At 34.9% G+C, this 23,053-nt stretch overlaps 2 protein-coding genes across 6 annotated transcripts in view; one reads left to right on the top strand and one right to left on the bottom strand.

The window, feature by feature from the left end:
* Positions 1-14,607, top strand: part of MARCHF7 (membrane associated ring-CH-type finger 7) — a 48,672-nt gene extending 34,065 nt beyond the window's left edge. The window contains exons 6-11 of one of the 3 annotated variants that reach the window (XR_003001959.1): positions 257-426; positions 6,109-6,218; positions 9,148-9,261; positions 10,739-10,787; positions 11,302-11,487; positions 13,299-14,607. Coding sequence is in view for 2 of the 3 variants with exons in the window: in XM_024735908.1 (XP_024591676.1) it covers positions 257-426; positions 6,109-6,218; positions 9,148-9,261; positions 10,739-10,787; positions 13,299-13,357 (502 nt within the window). In the remaining variant the exon portion in view is untranslated. The remainder of the gene's footprint in view (positions 1-256; positions 427-6,108; positions 6,219-9,147; positions 9,262-10,738; positions 10,788-11,301; positions 11,488-13,298) is intronic. The other 2 variants (XM_024735908.1, XM_024735910.1) reach the window with 2 other exon arrangements.
* Positions 14,608-14,895: 288 nt separating this feature from the next.
* LY75 (lymphocyte antigen 75) overlaps positions 14,896-23,053 on the bottom strand; it is a 126,176-nt gene continuing 118,018 nt past the window's right edge. For all 3 annotated transcript variants that reach the window (XM_024735907.1, XM_024735906.1, XM_024735905.1), the window contains 3 exons: positions 22,388-22,561; positions 21,108-21,134; positions 14,896-17,683 (listed from right to left, as the gene is read on the bottom strand). In XM_024735907.1, the coding sequence (XP_024591675.1) occupies positions 17,481-17,683; positions 21,108-21,134; positions 22,388-22,561 (404 nt within the window). In that variant the 3' untranslated portion in view covers positions 14,896-17,480. The remainder of the gene's footprint in view (positions 17,684-21,107; positions 21,135-22,387; positions 22,562-23,053) is intronic.

Below are 23,053 nucleotides of genomic sequence, written 5' to 3'. Positions count from 1 at the left end.
TGGTACCAAAGATAATTATTTAAACCATTTGAAGATAAGTAATAGGATAGCCTACCTCATTTACCTTTAAAATATTTATTATAATTTTTATTCTTACTGATACAGTTTTTCTTAGAAGTTCCTGTTTACTATTATTGTTGTTTGCCTTTTTTCTACCTAGAGAGACCATGATATTGTTTGGGATTATGTATGATTGGAAATGACCAACCAGGATGGTTTTGATAGCTCTGTTTAGGAAATGTACCTTTTTTTCCAGCCTCCTTTTAGAGGACTCTGAAGAAGAAGAAGGTGATTTATGTAGAATTTGTCAGATGGCAGCTGCATCATCCTCTAACTTGCTGATAGAGCCATGCAAGTGCACAGGAAGTTTGCAATATGTCCACCAAGAGTGTATGAAAAAATGGTTACAGGCCAAAATTAACTCTGGTAAGATTTACCCTTTTGTGTATTTTGTTTTCACAGTTTTTTCAAGAGATGCACGTATGTATGCATTTTAATTAACAAATATGGTTATAATTTATTGATTGTCAAATTTATACTCTTATCAAAAGCATCGATCATTTTTTGAAGCAAAAGCATTGAAGAGCATTAGTCTTGCTTCATAAATTTAACGTATAATAGTGTTTCTTATATTTCATTTACTGAACAATCTACTGTCATACATGTATAATGCAACTGTAATTTGTTATTGTTGGTAACCCTTATATCATGCAATATCTTTCTGAATCAAAGAAATATTCTTACTGTTTACCAACTATGTGTCCTTGAGAAAGTTTTATTGTCTCTAATGTTGCTATGCAGCAATAAGATTACTGTAGGGAGTCGTTGTTTATTAAGTGCCTGTTATGGAGCCAGGCATTGTTCTAGATGTGGGATATAGAGAACAAGACAGACAAGGCACTTGCTCTCCTGGTGGAATTACGTGTTAAAGGAAGGCCTTGTTGAGGTGAGGACATTTATACTTGAACGAAGAGGAGCTAGCTATTCTAGAATGAAAGGAAAAGCATTCCAGCACACAGAACAACTAGTATAGAGACTTTAAGGTGGGAATGACTTAGGTGTGTTTGAGGAATTGAATGAAGGCCCAGCATGGCTGGAGTATAATTAGTGGGAAAGGAGAGGGGTGATAAGTTGAGGTAAGAGAGATTAGCAGAGGCTAGCTCATTTAGGACTTTGAAAGTTAATGTCAGAAGCTTAGATTTTTAGGTAAGTGTTGTGGGAAGCCACTGATGGTCAGGGGAGTGAAATGATCTTATTTATGTTTTGGCTGCTCTGTGAAGAGTGGAGTTTAGTGGGACAAGAGTAGAAGCAGGGAGGTCAACCGGGAATCTATTGTGTTGACCAACCAGGAGTCTGTCTTTACAAGAGGTAGTGATGGTGGTGGTAGAAATGGATGATGGATTCTGGTATGTTTTGGAGGTAGATTCTATAAGACTCGCCAGTGGATTGGATGTGGTGGAGTGAAGGAGAAAGAACACTTAGCGAAGCTCACATTTTTGCCTTGAGCAACTAAATAAATGGTGGGGCCATTTACTGAAAATAAGACAGAATAGAATAAATTTGGGAGAGGAAATGTAGTTCTGTTTTAGAAATATTGTATTTGAACTGTTTATTAAATAACCATATGGAAATGGTTATGGGCAGTTAGCAAGACAGGCGTGATGTTTCAGGGGTTTTAGCACAGAAAATAACAGTTTAGGAATCATGAGCACGTAATATTTCAAGATTTGAAATTAAGTAAGGTCACTTGAGCAAGAGCAGATATTAAAAAATGATCCCAGGGCAGAGCCCTGAGGCACCCAAACGCTTAGTGGGAACAGAGAAGGAGATTTGAGGAGCAGCCTCAGTCTGGTATGAAGAAAACTGAGAAAATGTAGTGTTGTGCAAGCCAGAAGAAGAAAATGTTTTAAGAGGGTGTAACCAACCCTGTCAGGTACTGCAAAGAAATCAGAACAAAGAGATAAGAACAAAGAAATGGGGCTTCCCTGGTGGCGCAGTGGTTGAGAGTCCGCCTGCCGATGCAGGGGACGCGGGTTCCTGCCCCGGTCCACGTGGAGCGGCTGGGCCCGTGAGCCATGGCCGCTGAGCCTGCGCGTCCGGGGCCTGTGCTCCACAACGGGAGAGGCCACAACAGTGAGAGGCCCACGTACATCTTAAAAAAAAAAAAAAAAAAAAAGGAACAAAGAAATGACAGCTGGATTTGGTAGCATGGATGACCTTGGTGACTTCAGTGCTGGGGCGGTGGTGGGGAGGTGTCTTTATGATTAAATTGAGCTGAGTAAGACTGGGGAAGCAGCAGCATAGACGCCCTCTTACAATAAGCTTTACTGTCAAGGAGATTGGAGACACAGTAGGAATTGGAGAGTTATATGGGGTCATGGTACATGTTTTTGTTTTGTGTTTGTTTTGAGGTAGAAATTTGAGGGCATTTTTTATTTTAACAAGAGATACAATGGAGAGAAAAAAATTATGAGAAGGGAAGGGAGGGCTTCCCTGGTGGTGAAAAAAAAAAAAAAAAAAAAAGAGGGAGGGGAAAGATGGGATTCAGAGCACAAGTTGAGTAGTTAGCCTTTAATAGGAAAAAGGGTACTTCATCGCTAGAAAGCTAGTGTAGATATGGATTATTGATCAGTTTGTTGCTTTGGTGAGAAGGTGCTTGAATTCCTATATAATTGTTTGTTTTCTTAGTAAGGTCTTTAGCTGATGAGGGGATGGGTTAAGAGATTTTCATGTGTGGGGAAAATAACATTCTAAAATGCTTTCAGGGTTTTCAGGTAGTACTAATGTCCATAAAAATCTGTGGCCATGAATATGATTTAAAAGTGGGATTGGGATACAGGTACATTTTTTTAAGAAGCAGTTTTCAGATACTTGGATACAGATGAGGATTTGAGTTCGATGGGGTTGGGACCTTTGCCAGGCAAGTATGATGAAGGGAGTTAAGGGTGTTATAAGGCTGTAGTTGTGGTAAGCCTAGAAATTAGACAAAATAAGGAAGGGAGTAAGGACATTAGGAAGTAGCGAGAAGTGGTAGGGTCAGTGTCTTTGAATCTCAGTGACATTGAAGAGAATTGCCAGAGTAGGTGAGCTAAAATGATGAAAAGTTGTAGGTGCACAGGAGACGATGCTTAAAATACGGATTTTAGGAGTAGTGCAGTACACTGCAATGACAGGGCCAAGGGTATGACCATAAAGTAGGTGGCTTAGGTGGGGAAGGGTAATAATATTGGAAGCAAGGATGTTGAGGAAGTCAGAATCAAATGTGGTCTTATGTGCATGTTGAAATAGCCAAGAAATAAGCTGGGTAAAGAAGAGACGTGCTAAAGTCATTAATGAATGAGGAGGGACTTAGAGTTTCAAAACAGCAATAGGTGTGGGGAGGGGGCATCTATCCCTATTTCTTGGTCCTGAGGTACAAAGCATTGTGGGGGAAAAAATGGCTGCAGAAGAGTATGTATCAGTTTGTGAGGCACTGTGGTTCAGGCTTGAAGTTGAAGAGATAATCATAAAGGAGATTGGTTAAGATGAATTTAATGTTAGACTATAAGTACCAGAGGACCTAGTGAAATGTTACTCGTAGGGTAAGAATGTGACTAGTAGGGTGGGAAATTAGACCAGAGTAATAAATGTACATAATTGTGTGAAAAGGACAGTCTGATGATGATAGCTGGGTAGCATAGGCAAACAGGTTGTGAGGTATGATGGTATTAATTTTAATAATCTGTTGGAGGAGTTTGAGTAACCTATTCAAACTGGAGATTACGAGGCTAGTGGGAAACTTTTTTCCTGCAGCAAGGTTAGCAAAGGCCTCCTTGGGGTAGGGAGTTATCTTTTCTTGTAACCTAACCTGGTCCCAAACCTGTGGGATAGGGCTGTCTTACCTGTAGCAGCCTCTTCTTGGCTGTATAGTGTTATGACAGCCTCATAGGCTTTATTAGTCACCACCCTGGGGTGTTATTAAGATAAAATGAGTGCTCAGCATGGTTCTTGACACTTAGCAAGGGTCCAGAGATGTTAGGTATTACCAAAATGAAAAACAACTTGACTCACCTTCTGTTATATTTGCAATTGGATTGTTAGTATTATGTAGGCAGGAAAACAGATAACACAATGTATTGTCTAAGAACATTGGATTTTTGGAGTTAGACATGCTTAGGTTGGAATATTGACTCCAACACTTAACTATAGGATTTTGAGTAAGTCTCTTTTAACATTGGTTCTGAACCCTGGTTGCTGATCAAAATATTAACCATTGGAGTTTTTAAAAACATAGATGCCTCACATCCATTCCTAAACATTTTTAAGTAGGTCTGGGGTTGAGCCTCAGTTTCATCATGAATAAAATTGAGTAATAGCTTGTTGTTAAGGTCAGATGAGATGATGTTTATGAGTAGTTTCTCACAGTATTGGACTCATAGTAAGTACTCAATTAAATAGGTTTTAAAGGTAATAATAAGTATTCATGGTCAAATGAATGTTAAGATCTCAAGAACTGAACCTTCCTTTTAAGTTTCCACAAGGCTTTCTCGTATTTACATAAAGACCCCATCTGGTAGGTGATTCTCTGGTAGAGATTCATTTCAACATTTATTAGGCAGCTACTATATATGGACTGTTAAAACTCTATAGGATGTTCAAAGCTGAATAGAATACGTCTAGTACAAGTTTAGGCAAATGCAGTCAGGGCCTACTGAATGAGGTGGGGTGTAAAGGACAGAGTCCTGGATTAAAGATTGTAGGGATAAATGGGTTCCTCCCATCTGCGTATGGCCTTTTTGAACAACTTCTGTAGGTCACTTGTTCCATGGAAGAGAAAAATGAAACCCTAAGATGTGAAAGACTTTGTTTTAATGATATCCAGTATCCATATTTTATGACCATCACATTTTTCCTGCTTCTGAATCAGAGAATAAATGTCTGATAAGAAAGAGAAAGCCTTCTGAAGTTTCACATTATTTATATTCTCCATCAGGTCACAATACTATGGACTTATCCTTGAATCTCCAGAACTTCTAATCTATTTTGGCACATAACAAACACTCAGTAAATGTTAGTTAAATTGAATCTAAATCTTTATCTTGTTTATGCACATGACTTGCTCTAATTTTTAGTACATTTTTTCATTTTAAAACCCTGTCTAAAAATAAACACAAGGGGGAAAATGTCTATTTATTTAATTAGACAAGACTTACTTAATTGGAGCCAGAAGCTTAGGAGTAACCAAATGTTGAGTGCCTATAGGACAGACGGAATTTTATTTAATTGTGGTAAAATATAAATTGATATAGCATGAAATTTGCCCTTTTAACCATTACTAAGTATATAATTCAGTGACATTAAGTATATTCCAAATGTTTTGTGATCATCACCACTATTTATTTACAAAACTTTTAAGTCATCCTAATCAGAAATGTTATACCCATTAAGCACTAACACCCTTCTCCCCCTCCTCCCCAGCCCCTGCTAACTTCTGATCTACTTTCTCTGTGAATTTGTTTTTTCTGCATATTTCTTACAAGTGGAATCATACAACATTTGTCCTTTTTGTATCTTATTTGTGCCTTATTTTACTTAGTTGTAGCATGTATAAGGACTTCATTCTTTTCATGGCGGAGGGGGGCTGTTTTTATCTGAACAAAGGTGGATCCCTTTTTTTGCCTTCTATCCTGCAGGGAAGACACATTTCTTAGACCACAGAAGGTCTTAGTATATGTTGTCACATTAAAGATGCTAGCCTGAGTATATGTAACTAGTTGTTTTAGATACCATGTTTTCTTGGCATCTTACCAGAGTACTTGAGGAAGTAGGACGTACAGATAACATTCCATTGTCAGCTTCCCATATCAAAATGTATGAGCATCTGGTGGGCTGAACCACAAATAATGGGTGGAGGCTTAGGTACCACAGAGTAGGACTTGACATGCACATCAGGTGTTACTGATTGATATTTTAGGAGACATTACTGGTTTATGGTCATAGCACAGTCTCCCTGCTATCTCTTCCTCCCTGCCTTCCTTTCAGTTTTCTGTATTCCAAGCTTAAACCTACAAGGAAAAATGTTTTGTGGTGACCCTGCAAAATTAAGCTTTACTTGTAATTTTTTACCAGGTTCTTCGCTAGAGGCTGTAACCACCTGTGAACTCTGTAAAGAGAAGTTGCAGCTTAACCTGGAGGATTTTGATATTCATGAACTACATAGAGCTCATGCAAATGAACAAGTTAGTATATTTTGCCTAATTTACCTTGGTAAGTGTCTATTCTGTGCTTAAAGGACAACTCTTGAAGAAAAGATTAAATCATGGTCAGAAAACCTGCATTAAAATAATAATAATTTTCTTTTACTGCATTAGGTATGATTTTATAATTTTTCTTTACTTTCCTGTAACTTTTTGAAAGTGAAAGGCAAAAAAGCAAGTCACAGGTTTAAAATTAAGGTAAAATTTATTATATGGTTGCTAAATAAAAGTGAAAATAAAGGCTTACTAAGTGGTCCCCAAATAGGCATGCTAAGAGCTGTCTTAGTTGTGAATACCTCTTAGTCCTAGAACATTTTTGAAACAGCAAGCCCTGGATCTTCATCCTCTTTCTTCCTTCCTTCCTCCCTCCGTCCCTCCCTTCCTTTTTTTTTATGTTAGGAATAGCTTTTTATGTGCCTATCTGCCCCCGTGTTCTTCTACTATCCTGGTTCGCTCCACTCTCCTCATTCCTACCTCCAACTTTATGTTGAACAACTTATGAAATCTTTTATTCCAAGTTCACATTGTTTATAAACCTCTTTCTTTTAGTATTTGTGTCATTATAGTCTATTCATATAATGAATAATCTGATCTTATTAAATTTTTTTTCAAATATTCTCATTTCTCAGATTTTGGGGTATTATTGATAACTGTTTTCCTCCTAATAATGATTTGGTCACTAATTTTTGTTTCTTGAAGCTTTAAATTTAAAAAAAATTTTGAGATGCTTAGATAGGTAGAATGAAGAGTTCAATATTTTCCCCCTTTTCTTCCTCCTAAAGGAAAATTCTGGGGAAAAAAGATGTTAAAGGAGATTACAAGGATGACTCAAGAGCCGTACTCTCCAAGTGTGCTTAGCATAATTGTTATAAAAAGTGATATGATGGTGGGAGAATGCATGATTGCTTGAAAAACACTTTAAGGAGTAGTGGACACCCCCCTTTTTTTGATAGAGGTAAAGTTCACATAAACATAAAAATTTTAAAGTGAACAATTTGGTATATTTGCGATGTTGTGCAACCACCACCGCCATCTACTTCCAAGACACTTTCATCTCTCCTAAAGAAAATCCTGTACCCGTTAACCAGTTGCTCCCTGTCCCCTGCTTCCTTTGGCAACCTCCAACTGCCTTCTGTCTCTCTGGATTTATCCATTATGGATATTTCATATAAATGGAATCAAGCAACATGATCTTTTATGGATACCCTTTACTTTTAAAATGTGGGAATAATGAATACCCTTTGAAAATCTGATTAAAATCACACTCCTAACAAAATATACAAAGACACAATATTTGTATATGATTTAAGGGATTCCCAGATCCTTTGAAGCTGATTACTTAGATCCAGGTTAAGAATCACTGATTTAATTAATGAACCATTAAGGCAATTGATGTAGCATAGATGCTATTCATACTAATTATTACTTTATTCTTTAATGAGCCACTTGTCCAAAGAGAATAGTGTTTTCAGCAAGGAGTTGTCTTCAATCCCTAAGGAGTCTTTCTAGATAGCTGAGCGTTGGTATTTTAAAGAACGGGGGAAAGAGTATGTAAAAATAGAATGATGGAAAGAAAAAATTATTTTTTTCATCTTCTCAAAATGAGAGTAGGTTTCAAAGGATGGTTTTCTTCTGCCATTCTTCCTTCTCTAGGTGCTCCATCATGTCTCTTAAAGGTGGTTCTTTGGCATTTCGATTCAACCAGGAATGTTTTCATGGTTCTCCAAGGATTTAATGACCCACAATCTTAAATAATTTAAGTGTGAGGAAATATTAGGTGGAGTCATTGTAAAAGCAATGACAGTCTTGATTAAGCTTCCTGGCTTTAACTTCTTTGTTCTGTGTGAATCTTGGATTCTGGGGGCCCAAGAACTACTCTTCATTTGAAATGATTAGTTTAATGCAGTTTATTTCCTCATTGTCCAGTAGCTTCAATTTTTTCAAGGTGATAAGCATTAAAATTTTTTAAAAAATTTTGAGGACATAAATTTATTTCCTTTTAAGTTAAAAATAAGAAAAGTAAGTGAAAATTCAAAGAAAGTTTTAATAAGTCCATTTCAGATTTCTTGAATGCTCTGTGGAATCTGATAACCAGTTACTTGCTGAAGTTGTTACTAAGAACATATAGTTCTTAACTTCAGATGAGTTAATTGCCAAAAATGGTACAACTTACAGGTAGTTCACTGTATAAAAATTACAGGACAGATTAGGTTTTTAATAACACGATATTCATGACTTGTATTCTTAGCTTCAGAACAATAAGTTTGAACCAAAGGACAGTTTTTACCCACTATAAATTTCTATGTGGGGCTTCCCTGGTGGTGCAGTGGTTGAGAGTCTTAAGATCCGATGCAGCCAAAAAAAAAAAAAAAAAAAATTTCTATGTGAATGATACGAAGAACAGTTACTCTATTACCTTTATTAGTTCATTTTTATATTTGCTGTTGCCTTAAAATTAATTATATTATGTAATAGACACTTGACCCATTTGACTAGGTTTTAATTGTATAATTTATTGATTTAGCTATAGATGAAATGATAATTTTAAGTAAACATTTGTAGCCATTTGTATTAATAAAATCTGTTAGGCACATTATAACTTGATAGAACCAGAGCATTCATTCTACCATCAAATGAGTTAGAAGTCCCACTTTTATATAAATTACATAAAAGAAGACTGTATGAAAATAAAGAGAATATTCACACACCTATTTGTACACCTTACAGCATTAGTAAAATTATGAAATTATGGAGCGTGACTTTTTATTTCTTGGTTTAATGGATGATGCTGTATCTCTTACTGGATATGAATACATTTCCTCTAGTTTCTCAGTATACTTTGGATGTCAATCTCTTGTCTATTAATTTTTCATTCTCCATATTCTTTTTCTCGTTTGCTTCCCTTTTGAAGGCTGAGTATGAGTTTATCAGCTCTGGTCTCTACCTAGTTGTGTTACTGCACTTGTGCGAACAAAGCTTTTCTGATATGATGGGAAATACGAATGAACCAAGCACACGTGTCCGAGTAAGTAACCTTGGAGCAGGGGAAAAGGGAGGCTGTGATGCAACAAGTGTTTGCTTTGGAAAGCAGATTGTTTTATATGTTCACAGTCTATTTCCTTTGGGGAGTTCTTACATTAAAATCTTTCTTAAAATTAAAGGTACTGTAGATTTAATAGAAATTGCTGTCTGCCTTACCTCTTTATCAAGCAGCCTTATTTTCTCATAAAGCTGTTTTAGAAAAAGAAGTAATTTTCTAGCTCTTGAAGGTGATTGGAATATATTTCAGTGAAAAACGGGGACAGAATTGGAAGTACTAAGGAAAATGTCTTTTTAATTAAAAAACAAAAACAAGACTCAGTATTTTAACTTAGAAACCTGAAATTGAACTCCAAAAACTGAAAGACTATGGGAAATTAACTTCAATTTATTTGTTACTATCTTGTAAAAGATTACCAGTGTAGTAGTTTTTAAGCCTCCATATTTCAAACTACTTAAGATCTGGACTATTAGGTATTTAGTCTATACCCTATTGCCTTAATTTAACACTTAAGCTAGCTGTTTGTTAGGTATTTTTAATTAAATGGGACTGTTATGGAAATTTATACTGCCTTGCCCATTTTATGTAGCGGGGACTAGAGTCTATATCTCATTACAGTAGCATTCTGAACACCTAATATCTTGAAATGTGTTCATAAACATATCCTTCAAACTATTTTTTATATAGATATTCTCTTGGTGATGAAAATTTAGTAGAGTTTATGGTGAGGTATAATGTTTCCATTATATTTTGAAAATTATCAAATAGCCAATTCAGTGTATATGGGTAGAACATTTTTCTGTAATCATGTAAACACTATTCCTGTGAGCCAGTTGACAGATTTATTATCATTCAGAGAAAAGAGAACGAACTATCAAGAGCTTTCAGAATTTGAGCAAAGAGCTCTTGATTTCTAAACAGGCAATTTATCTATTCAGAGTGAACGAACCATATGAAGTATATAATAATATGTGTTGAATTCATGCCTTTGTAAAAGGTATACACAAGTTAATATTAAAGTGGAAGTCACTTTTATGATTTTTTTAAAAGTACGGAGTCAAATGTAATACTTCTAGGCAGGAAAATACTGATTTATTATTTTAATTGACCACTAAAGTTCACTTGGGTCCAAAATGCAGAGGTTTAATTTTTTTTCTCCATAGTTTTTGGAAGTATTATATCAATGCAAGAAGACAGCGGTATTCATAGAATATTATATCTGCTCCCAATTTCTACATGATTAATATATGATTTTTACATAGGTAATAATGATTATATAAGACATTTTAAAAAATCATATCCTTAAGCTTGTAAGTTTTGATGTGGGGGGAGAAAGACCCCCTATTTAGAGGCTTAAAATTATGTTTGACTTTTAAGTAGAAATGAATCTCTTATACTGATTCTCTCTTTAGATCCATTTGCTACATTTAAACTACTGTATTTCTTTCTGCATTGTTTCTAGTTTATTAACCTTGCAAGAACTCTTCAGGCACATATGGAAGATCTCGAAAGTAGGTGGAATTTCCCCTCCCCAGACTTGTTGAATTTACTTTTGCAAATTAAACCCACAGAGCAAAACCTAAGTATATATATACTCTTTCTACCAAATTAGAGCTTCATTTATAGGCTTAATAATACCAGAATAATTGATTTGGGAAAGATGGGTTGGGCAACTGACACTAGTTTTTTAAGAGCCTATTTTTTAAAAATTAAATTAATTTTAATGTATGGAAGGGTGTTATTATAACCATCGGTATTTTATTTAAAATAAAAAAATATATTTAATCACCTTAATTTTAACACGTTTAATGTTAACACTTTTTTAAAAGAAGACGTTTACTAATCAAAACACACTTCCTTAGATTTTTTGTGTGTGAAATTTTACTTGTTCTTTAGCTTTGTTAGATCATAAAAGGTGTTCCCTGGGTTTATATATAGTTCTAGGAATATAATGGTGAAAGAGTCCTAATTCTGAGTCCCTAACAGAAGCCATAGTTTTTTGTTTTTTTTTTGCTCCTTGTTCAGGTCCTCATGGACCTTTAATAGGCAGCCAGCTCCGCCAGCAGCTCCAATCTCTTAAGATCACGTTCCAGCTTTAGGACTTCTGCCTGGGCTCCTATGTGAAGGCACTTAATGCCCAAATCTTTACAGGCATCTGCACAGCTTACCCTCTTCTCAAAGTCCTACAACCTCCAGGGTGCTTCATACCAGGTGGGCACAGATATTGGTGGCTCTGGAACAGTTCCTGGGAATCCAAGATTACCCTATTGTGCTTTTTCACCCAAAGCAACTGGCATCCCATGATCAGATTCCAGTACACTCTTTGAAGTGTTTTTATATATATATTCTCCAATTGATTATCTTCTATACTCATCTTCAAAATACTTGGACTGTTAACCTGTAGTGTGCATAATATTTTTACCTCTAGAGAAAGCTTAGCATCCTTTGAAGTAAGGTTTTTTTGTTTGTTTGTTTTTTTGGGTTTTTTTTAAGTTTTAAAAGGATTAGAGGTACAACTAGGTAATGCATTTTCACAATTTTAGTTAGTATGTGTGGAAATGGTATATAAAGGAATCAAATGGTATAATAAAGTGGGACTTCATTAGTGTAAATCTTTTTTTCCTTCATTCCTTCTTAGTTCAGATCCATCATGTTAGCTAGTACAAAGATTAGTTCTGTCTTTTGTAAATTATAATTGATACTTTGTCAAACGTGATGAGAGTAATTTGTTGCAGTGTACATTTTCCCCAGATTGCTTGTTTTTTTTAACTAACATTCTCATTTAGAATTTAGTTTTCTAAACATATAGGAGGGTCTACTCCCAACCTGTGAATGAGAGGGAAAAGGTGAAGTTGAAATATATACCCAGACTCAACTGAGAGTGAAAGATGTGGGTGCTACAAGTTAACTTCTAAGTACTAGAGTATTAATACATTCTGAAAATTGGTTCTGACTGAATTTTGTTCTGTAGAGTTAATCCAATAGAAACCATGAGAAATTCTCTGAAAAGCTATTTTATTTTTTAGTTTAACATTTCTCCATGATATTGCATAAAAGTTAAGCATAGGATTTACTCTTCATGAGCTAAGTATATGCTTGATATTAAAGTGGATTTTAAATTTCTGCAAGGTAAATATATGGAGATTGAAGTTTCATCTATACGTGTTGCATAATTTTTTCTTGTTGATTCCATTTGCTGGTTGCCCTTAAATTGTCCAGTATTAAATACAAGAAGAGCGTACATTTAACCTTTCTGCCCTTGATAATAGGGGAAATGCTGGTAGGATGTTTAGTGAACTTCCGTTTTCCTTCACATGCAGACAGTTACATAGTCTTGTACTTACTGTGTCCTTCTTAAAGACGTTCGTGGAAGTTTTATATTAAACTCTTGAGCCACTAATGACTTTAAAATAAATTGAGGTCGGACATGTTGCAAGAGTGATAAATTTCTGACAACGTGGAGGCATAGGAATAATCTCAACAAAAGGTTTTTACTAAATTCAATTATATTAACTTAGGCTGTGTCTATATAAAGCTTTTTTGACTGACTAGAGCTTTTTCTTGGCATTGTATAGACATAGCTCTGATGTAAATTTCAAGAACACCCATAACCTGTTATTCTATGTACATTTTTCTTCATTCTCATGGGATACATCAAACATGCAGCGGTAATAAGCCAGATTCTACTCAGGTGTGTGAGAGCACTTGCCTTAAGTTTACTCTTTCTTTCTCTAGTGTATTTCTCATTAGCTACTATGAACACAAATTGATCCCAGAAACTTTTTAGATGTTCTTGAATCACATTTTTAAACATTTTCATTTTAATAAAAACTAACAGAAGAAAAAGTGTGGGGGTGGGAGCGTTGTAGACGGGCCTCACCCACAGTCAGACCGCCCTAACCCTGGCATATACTACATTGGGGTTTTTATCGTACAAGTCATTGCTGTTCTGGCTTCATACTTACACTTCCATTCTCATCCCCCTTAAAATCATTCTTGATCATCCTGTTTTCTTTCAACAGCTTCAGAGGATGATTCTGAAGAAGATGGAGACCATAACAGAACATTTGATATTGCCTAACTTCATATGAGACAAATGGATGATCTGTGAACAGTGTTTATTAAAACTGGCAATTAAGTATGAATTAATTTTCTGGGGAAATACCTATTGAATACATTTACTGTCTATATATATATATAGAATGAAAAAATATATATATATACACACACACATATTATGCATGTATATATATGTTCATTCTCAAGTGTTGCTGAATTAAAATTCTGCTGGGCCTTTTAACATGGCCAGTGAATCTGATGTTTATAAACTGGTAATTAAAAGTATTTTTCTTTTAGATGAGTGGGGAAAGTGTTACCCTTGTTTTAAATATCTAAGCAATGCTGACAGCCCTTTTTTGTGTTGTGATTACTGTAGTTATATTTATGAAAAAAGGTTGGTGTTTTAGTCTCGTTAGTGAAAAAAGTGGGACAAAGTATGCTTTTAGAATAAATTGCCAAATGGCACCTAATTATTTTTCTTTTTAAAATGCCTTAAGTTGCGGTCTCATTTTCATAATCATTTGCTTCCAGTGTTTTAAAAAAAAAAAAAAAATGGGGAGAAAGTTAAGAGCATTCATTATATTAGGTTTCCAAATTTAATCTGAATTCTAAATTCACTTAGCAATGGTCTAATTTTTAAAATATATAAAGTGTACAAATGGATGAATTTTTGTATTGATGTGCAAAATGCAGATTATATTTGATAGGCCATAGTATGTAGATATTCCTTTTAGGAATATTACAGCTGTAAATTATATCAGAATTGCCAGTCAGATGCTATTTGGTTAAAAATATTATTGCAGTCTCAAGTTAAATATTTTTAAATCCCACATTAATTTAAAACACTGGTTTTCAATGTGTTTTTTAGTGTTGTCACTTCTTTATAGATAAATATGATATAAATAACCTGTTTGGATCCTGGTCGTTTTTAACTGTTCCTTGGTAATTCTAAGCATTTATTTGATGACTTAATCTTTTTCACTACCTTTAGAGAAGAGATGAACATTAACTGTTCACCATACTGTGGTCCTGAGTTGTGTATATGTCCATAACACTGTATATTTTCTCTGTCAACACCCTTAGGATACACTTAAAAACGCCTTCAGGCGGGTTTCAGGTTAAATAAAGTCTTTTGTCCAGCTACGTTTTCAGAACCCAAATAGAAACCATGTAATTTCTCACATGTGAATCAACAGTTTGCCCACATTCAGTCAGATTGTTGGTCTTAATGTAAAACTTCGGCTTGAAATAAAGTGCATACTGATTGATTTACTTTATAGTTTGAAATGTTTCCTTTTAAACTGGTGCTCAAAGAAGCCTTCAAACCTTATAGCCAAGAATCTTATTTTAAATCCCATTTTATATGAAATATAATTGTTTGTTTCTAAAATATTTGTTCAGCTTCTGCCTGTCAACTTCTGCCTGTTATCTTTGTGTTGCCTTCCTTAAAGCAGATATGCAAAATTTAAGGATGTCAGTATCAGTATCTATTCTACAGGTCTTTAGGGATGCTTTGAATTTGAAACATTTATGCTTTTAATAGAACTCAGCATGAAAATGTAGTGTCTTAACCCACAGAATTTTTTATTTAAAAATTTTAAGTAAATGGTAGAAAACATTCCATTGGTGTGCATACAATTTATTTATGGTTTTGCTATATTAACTGCTAAATGACAGATACAGACAGTGGCTTGGGCTTTATAGTATTCTTGTAGTTCCTTTGTACCATTCAGTATTTCGATATTGTATTAGCTTCATATGTCCTGTAAATGTGAATTAGAGGGAATAAGAAAAATCTTTCATTGGTATCACCTTTAAATTCTGAACAAAATAGAGACCATATACTACTCAAGTTCCTAAGAATTTAAGATTGCAAATTCCTAAGAAAATGTAGTTAAAAGTAAATGGCAGCTAAAAGTAATGATAGTAATAGTTGCCAAGCATAAGAATTACATTGTCATTATTGGGTAGAACCAAGATGTTTGAAGAAAGCAGTTTATACATTCTGAATATAAACAGGCATGCTAATGTTACTGTTAATATTAAAAATAAACACAGACTTGAATGATTCGGTTATCTGTCGACCACCAAATAGACACAAGGGCCTACTGCAGATGTTCAGATATATAAAGAGAGTTAAGATTTAGCACTGCATTACCAGGGTCTTTAAGGACTTGTTTGAAAATAAAATCAAACATGGAAAATTAAATCAGTTAAAACAGCCATTTTGGTAGAGCTGTCATTATTTAGGTAGAAGTTATTGAAATGAACTGAAGAAAATTAGTTATGTAGAAGTGGAAGGGGAGACTCTAGAGCAGCATTGTCCACTGAAACTTTCTATGATAATGGAAATGTTCTACAATTTGCATTGCCCATCGTGGTAGCTCCTAACTGCATGTGATCTGAGCATTTGAAATATGGCTAGTGCTACTGAGGAAATGAACTTTATAAATAGCCACGTGTGGCTAGTGGCTACTGTGTTAGATACTGTAAAGATCTGTGATTGATAGTTACAAAGCTTTAAGGAACAGATGGCTGGCCTCAGTTCTTAAAGGAGTGGTAGAATTTGAGTAGCAAAAGCAGTAAGGAATTCCAGTCTAATGTTCACGATTAGCAGCGCTATTAATACTCTATCAGTAATAAAATAGACATCTCAATCAATACACAAAATCTCAAAGCTTTTACAGAGCATAATTGTTTTGTAATAACACCTAGTATAAAATTGTTTTGTAATAACACCTAGTATAAAATTTTTTAGTACTACACAGTCACATTATTCACTTTGCAGTTATTCATGTCTCATTAAGAAAACTGCCATTAATTGTGACGAGGGATGTTTCTGATTCATGGTGGCCAGTGGAAACAGATGGCGCAAGCTAGGACTTCGTTGCCACTGGTCAACCTTGAGAGATAGTGTCTCTATCCATATGAAAAGTATTCCCATAAGATGATAGATGGGATATGCATTAGGGAGAGAGATTACTTTCCTCGCACTTCCAAGTTTCTACGTAAGGTAAATACAATTTTATGTGAAGTACATACATTATCTTTTCTAATACTGTGTTTTTAAGTTGCTAAAGAAATCATAGTTTCAGCTTTCTTCCATTTTCATTTTGTACCCCCCAAATGATTATTTCACCATTGTCTTAAAATGTACAATACACATACTGAAAACTTTGAACATGGTCACTACAGTAGTATTTAGTTTTTCTCTGCAGTTATTGCTTACACAGGTTTCATGTCACTGAATGATAAACTTCATCAAGGCTTGGGGAACATGAGATATATAGGAACAGATATGGCGGTAGGAGAAAAATCCTTGAAGGACACTATGACCCGAGAGTTACCCGCAATGCCAGCCTCCTCTGCACCTTCCTGGTATGGCTGTAATTTGTTTTTGTTTCACAAAATTTATTAAATCTTACTGAAATTCTGACCATTTATGATCAGTGCTAAATACTGTTTGTTTGCGGTCCAAAACATGTTGTAAAAGTACTGAAACTGTACAATTACATGGCATATGGGGTGTTAAAAATCTGTAAAATTTTCTACATGTAAATCATGAAGATGGAAATAGAGGAATTATCAGAGTAACCAGCATAAGTGATATCTAAATATAGAGAATCTATTTTAAGGTCAGGTTTATTCTCCATATCTTATTGATAAAGGAGCAAGACCATAGAAATTACTAAAGGCCTAGCGATTGCTAAAATTATAGTGATAAGTAGAAGTTTTCTTTTTTTTTTTTAATTCAACTATAAACCAAGGTGGTTCAACTCACTCTGGGAGGCAAGATGGAGGAGGTAAAACAAGTAGACTGGGTTTTTGTTTTTTTTTTTTTAACCTGATTTACTATTAATACTTGGGCTTTAAGCTTTCCTTCATTCAAGTGAAAGGTGCATTTGGGGAGGTGGTTAAAACCATTAAATTATATCTAAGATTATTCCTTTTTAAAAAACTTTGTTCTTATAATCCTAAAGATTAATTTTTGTCACAGTCAGTGATTACATGAGAATAGTGAACGTTACTGGAATTAGGTAATACATCATAAAAACCATGATTTTCATTGTTAGGTTTTATATTAAAATCTTGCATAGGAATCATTGTCAAGGTATTTGATGTCTTAATCTGAGATTTCCAGACCCTTAGTCGAATTGAACATCATACTCGTTTTCCTCTGCAACTACTAAAACACAGTCATCATTATAAGGTGATTGGGGTGCAGCTGAAAAAACTGTGGTGAAACCAGAATCCAAACTTCTTTTGAACAGGAACCAAACGACTGCTCCCAAAACTGTCAAAATTACTGTGCTAGCAATCACCAAAGCTGATATTAAAATGTGGTTATCTGAAAAGGAAAAGACAAAAGAAAATATGGGAAATCAGGATACACAAGTTGACAGCATTGCTTTTTGGGGAGCACAAATATAGTTTCATCACATAAATATTTCACTATTTTGAGAATTTCTCACATTGGTTAGAAAAACAGTTACATACATTTATTCCTATCAAGATTTATATTTCTTAGCTTGAATAATTGCCATACTTCAAAATTTGAAATAAACTTTGCAGGTCTCCAGTCTACTTTAAGATCCTAAAATGGAAATTATCCACACTGAAGGTTTCACCATATATTTCTGTTTGCATATATCATTTTATGTTATCCAGAGTATACATGTGCATAGCTTAAAATTCATAGTTTTACAGGGTATGTAATGATAATACTGTGTTCTTCCTGCCCTACTACTACTCACCCTTAATTACCATTCCTCAAAGCAGCCACTCTTGTTACTTCTGTTATTTGCCTCCATGCATGCTTATACTGTTCTCTGATTTAAAAAAATTTTTTAATTGTAAAATATGCATAACAAAATTTACCATCTTAACCATTTTAAAGTGTGCAGTTCAGTAGCATTAAGTACATTTACATTGTTGTGCTGTGTCACAGCCATTCAACTATAGAACTTTCATCTTGCAAACCTGAAAACTGTTATTAAATATTAAGTCCCCATTCCCCCCTCTCCCCGGCCCCTGGCAACCACCATTCTACCTTCTGTCTCTGAGGCTGACTACTCCAGGTACCTCAAATAATTAGAGCCATACAGTATTTGTCCTTTTGTGACTGACTTATTTCACTCAGCCTAGTGCCCTCCAGGTTCATGCACGTTGTAGCATGTGTCAGAATTGCCTTTTTAAGGCTGAATAATATTCACACTATGTATATACCATGTTTTACTTACCCATTCATCTGTAGATGGACACTTGATTTGGTTCCACCTTTCTGGCTACTGAGAATAATACTGCTATAAACATGGTTGTTTAAATTCTGTTCAAGTCCCTGTTTTCACATCTTTTGGGTATATACTGGATCATATGGTAATTCTATGCTAAATTTTTGGGGAAGCTACTGTTTCCACAGTGGATGCACCATTTTACATTCCCATCAGTAGTGCACAGAGGTTCCACGGTCTCCACATTCTTGTCAACACTCGTTATTTTCTGTTTTTTCTTTTTTGGTTTGGTTTTGGCTGCACCGTGCTGCAACCAGGGATCAAACCCGTGCCCCCTGCAGTGGAAGCACAGAGTTTTAACCACTGGACCACCAGGAAGTCCCTCTGTTTTCTTTCTTTTCTTTCCTTCCTCCCTCCCTCCCTCCCTTTCTCTCTTTTTTTCTCTTTCTCTCTCTCCCTTTCTTTCTCCCTTTCTTCCCTTTCTCTTTTCTTTTTGATAGCCAGCTTAATGAGTGTGAGGTGGTGCTTTGTTTGATTTTTTTTTTAGATGTTATATTCATCTTATAGAAGAGTTGAGGATTTAACTCTCCTATATACACATGAACCCAGTGAACCCATAAACACTCCTTTCCTCCTCTTCTGTCATAGCAAGCTCCAAACTGAGTAATCATGATATTAAGGAAAAAATAAGGGCAAAAGAATAGGCATTTTATAAAAGAAGATATCCAAATGGCTAATAAATGTGTGAAGGTGCTCAATTTCATTTTTCATCAGGGAAATTAAAATAAGATCACTTGGACTTCCCTGGTGGCACAGCGGTTGAGAGTCCGCCTGCCGATGCACGGGTTCGTGCCCCGGTCCGGGAAGATCCCACACACCGCGGAGCGGCTGGGCCCGTGAGCCATGGCCGCTGAGCCTGCGCATCCGGAGCCTGTGCTCGGCAACGGGAGAGGCCACAACAGTGAGAGGCCCGCGTACCGCAAAAAAATAAAAATAAGATCACCCTACATACCTATCTGAATGGCTAAAATTTGACAAGACCATCATCGGATGGACGTAGAGCAAATGGAACTTGTCAGCAGGAATGTTAACATGGTTCAACCACTTTGAAAAATTGATTTTTTCTAATAATGCTAAACATTATTAGCTATCCTACGGCTGTTTCACTCTCAAGGAAAATGAGAACAAAGGTCCAAAAAAAAAAAGTATGAGAATGTTCATAGTGCGATCACATTCATGCCAGACTAATAATGATCAAATATCCATAGACAGGAGAATGGACAAATTATGGTGTGTTTATAAAGTAGTATGCAGCAATAGGAAAAGTACAATATATATGTGCAGCACTGATGAATCAAAATATTCTGACTGAAAAAGTTACATTAATGTGAAGTTCAAGAACAAACAACTCTAACCTATGATGATAGAAATCAAAAGTGGTTGCCTGTAGGGTGGATGCTGGTAGGGTGGGCATTTATTGGGAGGGGCATGCGGGAATTTTGTGGTGTGATGGAAATGTTCTATCTCGATTTGAGTGGTGGTTATACAGGTGTATACATAAGCAACCATCAAGGTGTACATTTAAGATGGTGCATTTTATCCTCAATTACACATCAAAAATATGGAGGTTAAAAACTATGCTACACAATTTGCAAAAATTTCATAACTGGCATTCATACATTATTTTTGGGGATGCAAAATGGTACAATTTCTCTGAAACTATCAGTATTGATCAAAGTTATATATTCATGTTCAATACGGCAGTTATATTTCAGGGAATCTAAGATAAACATGTTTTTGTGCAAGGTGATTCATTCCTTGCAGCACTGCAATAGCAAATGTTTGGAAACAACCCAGTAGGGGTCTGGAGTTGGTAAATAATTGAATGTATCTATACAATGGAAGAGTATACAGTTGTAAAAAAGAATGAAGATTTATCTATAGGTAATGATATGGAGAGATATTTAGTGAATAAAAAAGTAAGTCATACCTCTTAATTTGTTTATGTTGGCAAAAGAAACACTAGACATTTAAAGAAGAAACTGAATTAGTGCCCAATAAGGGTTCAGGTAGAATAGGATGGAAGGAGGCACAGTGGGAGGAGACAGTTTTCAGTGTTTGCCTTGTTTTGCTTTTGGAACCATGTAAATATATTACCTGTTCCTTTCCCAAAAAATACATTTAGTAAGCCCTAAGACAGACTCTTCATGAACTGTAATTACAACTATAAGAAAAAAATTTTTTAACAAAAGATGCAGTCATTTTCCACAAAAACAGATAATGGAGCAATGAGGAGATAGAATTTGGTTTTAAAAAAATGTTCATTTCATACATAACTTGCAGATATATTTAAAGTGTCAAGTCTTTCTGTATTCTTATAAAAGTTGTTCTACTTTACACTGTCATATAATTAAAGAGGTCTTCAGTACTACTTTAATATGCTAGAATCTTAATACATTCTTTCTTAATATATTCTTTCTTAATATATTCTTTCTTAATATATTTTCTTGTGGGAAAAATTTAACAAAAGACCATACTTACCTGATAAATATTTCTTTTCATATGGGACTAGAATACAAAAGAAAATCATAATTTAAGTATGCCTTATTCTAAGAATGCTTCTAAACACTTTCAAAGTAGTTTAAAATGAACCCTTTAATAGCTTAGTATTACCCATATTTCTGTTGCTTGGTCATGTGTCTTTATTATCTGTTTTGAACTCAGTTTTTTTAAAAAAGGATGTAGAGAGGTAAAAACTCATTAGCTCAGTTGGTGGAAAAAGAATAAGGGAACTCAAGAAAAAGACAGTGTGATGAAGTGAGGGAAATAAGAGGATTTGGGTTGGAAAGTCTGTAGAAACAGTAAAAGTATACAATTGTGACCTTACCTTGGTAGTACAGACTTGCTCACTATTTCTGATGTTTTGAAGTTATAGTTTAATTAAAAAATTGGCTTATATAATGGTGCCCTGAGGCATAGTATATGAAAAGAACCAACTTTCTAAAAATTCAACAAATATTGGAAGTCAAATGCTACTACCATAAAAGTGTGACTGATCAGTCTGAGATAAGTTAAAAAAAAAAAATTGTATGTAGTTCCAGATGTAAAGAAAGGAAATAATCAGAGGCAGATGTATAGTTTTGGTTTGCAGTTGGAGTAGAAGGGGGGAATATTAAGGATGCAATGCGGGAAATGGCTGTTTCTGTCTTGTTTCAAGCAACCCAAAATCGTATTTTGAAATTTAAATGTCTTTAGTGAGAAAATTCTTTCTAAAACATAAAAGAACTGTCTAATGTTTAAGAATAATATGAAAATATTTTGGGACAGGATAATTTTCATTAGAAAGCACTGTGATGTGTGAGAAAAAAACTTATACTTTAATCCAGAGTAAATTATAAACTAGGATGCAATTTTTCTTGGCCTAATCAAAGATGTCCTTGAATCAAATTCTTTGTACGCTAACATTAGAATTCTGGAATCAGCCATGATTATTTTTCACCACTTCCACTGTTTAACCAAATCACAAAGAGGCTATTATAATTCCTTTGAACAACATAAGAAATTTTTGACTTCTTAGAAGCTCTAAGAATAAGCAGATAGAATAAAAGTATGCCTGGTTCACATGATCTGGCCCTACCTCTGAAATGTAATAGGATTACATATTTGACTTCCAAGAGTCTTGGGAGCAAACCAACCCAGTACCTTCTGAAGTCTTACTTCCTCTTTATATTGAGGCACACATCACAAAGAAAATTATTTTAAAACCAGCCCTATTTTCCCCACCTCTCTTAGAATGGAAAAAGGCCTTCAATTATACTTACTAGCTGCTTTACAAAGGGTTCCTTCCACAGAAGAAACTTCACAATTTCCTTTTTTCCAATCACCTGTCTTGGTGTGCAAAAAGGCACAGGTGTCAACTAGATCCTTGCCATCTTCTTGGTCTGACCACTTAACAAATGTCATATTTGACTTGTCAAACCACTTGAAGCTGTCATCTGTCAGTTAAGGAAAATTTTTAACATTATGACAGTATAAAATGTGTTAAAAGAAAGTCAAAGAAAGGGTCTAGCTTTATTTTTTTTTAACTTTTTGGCCACGCCTCATGGCTTGTGGGATCTTAGTTCCCTAACCAGGGATCGAACCCGGGCCCTCGGCAGTGAAAACATGGAGTCCTAACCACTGGACCACCAGGGATTTCCTGGGTCTAGTTTTAAAGGTGGGAAGTTACTAAGATATGTCTGGTCTAAACTTCTAATTGTAGGATTTAAATTAGAAGGAGGAATATATCCTGTACACAGGCAAAAGATACTGGTTCAAAAAGGTTCTGAAGAAGATCCCATTTGTGATTAAAATATATATATAATTTTCATGAAGAAATAGTCAAGAAGATAGTTAAAATGTTGATGGTAACCTTAGTAATTTCATTTCATTTTGAAAATTATGTACTTTCTATTTTCAACAGTGACAGTAAATACATTTACATAGTA

This window comes from Neophocaena asiaeorientalis, unplaced genomic scaffold (genome assembly GCF_003031525.2).
Source record: "Neophocaena asiaeorientalis asiaeorientalis breed wild unplaced genomic scaffold, Neophocaena_asiaeorientalis_V1.1 scaffold72, whole genome shotgun sequence".
NCBI lineage: Eukaryota > Metazoa > Chordata > Mammalia > Artiodactyla > Phocoenidae > Neophocaena > Neophocaena asiaeorientalis.
The sequence above is the reverse complement of the archived record's forward strand: the minus strand, read 5'-3'. Positions and strand labels throughout refer to the sequence as shown.